Consider the following 3,300-nt stretch of genomic DNA (forward strand, 5'->3'; position numbering starts at 1 on the left):
TGAAATTCATGTTTTGGAGTTTATCATCCCCCTAAAGTTTCATCTGTATCATCGTTACAAAAACACAGAATGGTTAAATAAAGAAAAATAAAATAATTCAAGCATAAATCTACTTAGAAAATGACATTCATTTTGCTATCCACAACATGCTACTCCACAAAGTCTCTTCAGTGTACAGTTTTAAATTTTAATAAAAATAATCAAAACAAAAAACAAACAAACATAAAAAACCCCAGACAAGACAACCAATATATCAAACTTGACTATTACATTCATAGACCTATATTCCCTACTCCTAATAGCAAGTCATCATTCTTTAGAACATAGAGATACATCCTCAAGATGTGTTATATCTTTTTCCCTCCCTCCCCACACAGCTGCTCATTACTTCTCCAGCTTTGAGGCATCAGCTTCTCAACACCTGTCTATCTCCATAAAGAACCCATCCAAAACTAACACACCATTTAACAAAAAGGGGGTTTCATTCTAGTTGCTGCTCTGCACTAATCAGGTGCATAGTGTGATTAGAGAAATATTTATGCTCTTCAAAAGCACCCTAAAAACAAGACCTGGCTGGAACCACACACACAAAAATTTACCTTCTAGGAACAACCAACAGCTGTTTTGCTTTAGGAGGAGAACCCTTGGAACAGTGCCACGTCCCAAAAGGATGTTTAGAAACAGACAAAAATAAGTAAGTTGTCCATCCATGTAAAACAAATAAATATATATTCATTTTTCACACAATACTTACCAAGCTTATATTTCTCTATAATCACCCCTGCCCCATCCATCAACTAGTAACAAGGTAATTTGGTGATTACCTGTATCTTGCCTTACTAAGCTGCCTTATCTCTACAGCATCTGGCACAAATGGATGGAAAACTACTTTTAAGTTGTTTGATATTAAGTAGACCTTTGAAGCTCAGAAAATAAATAAAGTGTAGCACAGGCTCTTCTTCATAGATCACAGTTTGGAAGTTATTAATTCACTCCTCTTTCTCCCATAATTAGTAGGATTAATATATTCTTCTATTTAAGAAAATGGGTAACTTCCACTCAGCATTCATATGGCCAGGTAAGATCAGAGATACCAAAACATTAAATCTGCACTTACTTTTCTTTCAAGAGACAATTCACACAAGACTAGACAGAACATGTCATTGCTCAGACCAATCTGGTTTGTGACAATCCACAGCACTACTTGTTTAAAAGAGCACAGAGAGGCAGCAGCAGTTTTCCTCTTAACAACCCCAACTACTCTGAAAACGAGTCATTTTATCTGCAGAAAAAACAAAGGTCTGTTCTCTAAACCTCCTTTGTAGGCTGTGGTTTCAACTCATGAATATAAAGTTGTCCAGTTATCAACTTGTAACACAACTGCCAAAAACCCCAAGGCTTGACACACTTATGTGTGTGAGAAGTGTTTGCCCTGATATTCAATACTCAACATATGAAAATCTATCAGACCAATTATGGTTACTTCAGGGGAAAAAAAATTAAAATCAAGATACTAGTAACTTTGTCAACCAGTAGCTAAAGATATAATTAGAGACCAGGTAAGTGTTTAATCCCCCTAAAAAAGTGAGGTTTATGGTTAAAAAGTTTTATCACTGATAAAAATAACATTATGAAATAAAGTTCATGGTATTATTCCAATATAGTCAAAATCAGCTTGCTTTTTAACCAACACTGGAGACAAAATAATCCAGAATTATAACGTTTGACATGCTTTTTTAATCACTTCGGTAACTTTACTTTTTTTTTTTCTTCAAGTGTTGGTATTTTCCATTTAAAATATGTAAAGAAACAATACGTAATTTCTATAACAACTAGGAAGAGTTAAACTGTTAAGGCTCAAGCACACTGAAACCCCAAACATGAAAACACAGAGCTGACTCTTGCACTAAGTACAAATGCCTTTCACAATTTTTTTTAAAAACTGCTTAGCATTTTTGACCAAATTACCAACAGCAAGACAGACTACACAGAAATGAGAAAAGAAAGCATATTTGGCCAATAAAAATTTTCCTCATGTGAGTATTTATGGTATTCCAATATTCCCATCAGATAGATAACAAAGTTGCTATTGTATTTAAACATTTTCAGTAGACCAGAAACGTATGTTTAGCAGCACAGAAATTGAACACTTACGTCAAGTTAAATTTAAAATTAAATTGCCAAGTTGAAGTTCCTGGAGGGTATTCGCCTTGCTCATTCATAAACGTCAGTCCTAGCTGAATTATTTTTAGCAAGTCGACATTGCAGCGTAAGAGTTGGTACTGATAGTCTGCGTTGCTTCTGAATTCTCCAATAGGCCTTGCAACTACTCCTGGAAATTCTGTGTCCTGCAAGAGCAGAATTATAACTTGAACACATGACAACCATTTAGATTTACACTACTCCTCTGCAATAAAACATATTATCTAACCACTTCATAGCTGAAGAGTACTGTGTGTAAACTCAACTTTTAAAAAAGTAAAAAAGATTAGGATCCAGATGTTCATACAGCGTTAATTCATCATTAAGACTTCCTTATGCTTTCAATCTAAAAGGACGAACAAGTTCACTGACTTCAACTGAAGTCACGATTTTTGCAGTAATTTGCTAGACAGACATCAAGCATCCACTTACCATAGCTACATAGTTATACTTCCGTATAACTTGACGAATTTTCTTCATCTCTTCATCCAAGTTACAAGCCCAAACTTCACAGATTCTTTGGCTATGGTCTACGGTAGCTGCTGGCATAGTGGGGGGCTTTAGAGACCATACATCAAAAGTTATACTTGACTAAGGATCGGTTTCATAAAGAGGACTTCAGCTGTTTATTTTTTTAGCCTAAGAGAGAAAGAAAGAAAAGCATGAAAGTTTTTACTCTTCGAGTATCTGAAAAAAAAGGTTTAAGCACCACAACCACGTTTTATCCTTGTAGATTTCATAAAAGCAGGGCAACATAGCCACGAAAACCACAAGAATTCCGGCTCCATGAGCTCAGATTACCACCAGAAACTAAAACCCTACAGTTTCGTTAGCGACTGTTTCTCGCACAAGGGCGGCACGCCGGCGAGGCGCACGAGTGACACAGATACCGGAGACACCCGGGTCCCCAGGCGCTCCTGCCCCGCGGCTCGGAAGGGCGCGTTCCTGCGGATCCCAGGGCTGCGTGCAGCAGGGAACGAAGCGGCAAACCAGCGTTACGCCAAACCCAGGGGCACCGCCGCCGGCCTCCCGAGGCGGAAGCGGCTCCTCCAGCCCCCAAGGGCCGCGCTAAACCAGCGAGCGGCGCGCGGAGACCGA

The 3,300-nt window shown here is 38.2% G+C and overlaps 1 protein-coding gene across 1 annotated transcript in view; it reads right to left on the reverse strand.

Annotated features, from left to right (window-relative positions):
• Positions 1–2,840, reverse strand: part of CNOT7 (CCR4-NOT transcription complex subunit 7) — a 22,698-nt gene extending 19,858 nt beyond the window's left edge. The window contains exons 1-2 of the mRNA XM_008641438.2: positions 2,635–2,840; positions 2,155–2,348 (exon numbers count right to left, since the gene is read on the reverse strand). Coding sequence (XP_008639660.1) covers positions 2,155–2,348; positions 2,635–2,751 — 311 coding nt within the window. The 5' untranslated portion in view covers positions 2,752–2,840. The remainder of the gene's footprint in view (positions 1–2,154; positions 2,349–2,634) is intronic.
• Between the last annotated feature and the right edge of the window lie 460 nt (positions 2,841–3,300).

Source organism: Corvus brachyrhynchos, unplaced genomic scaffold (assembly GCF_000691975.1).
Source record: "Corvus brachyrhynchos isolate BGI_N302 unplaced genomic scaffold, ASM69197v1 scaffold17, whole genome shotgun sequence".
In the NCBI taxonomy this organism is placed as follows: Eukaryota; Metazoa; Chordata; class Aves; order Passeriformes; family Corvidae; genus Corvus; species Corvus brachyrhynchos.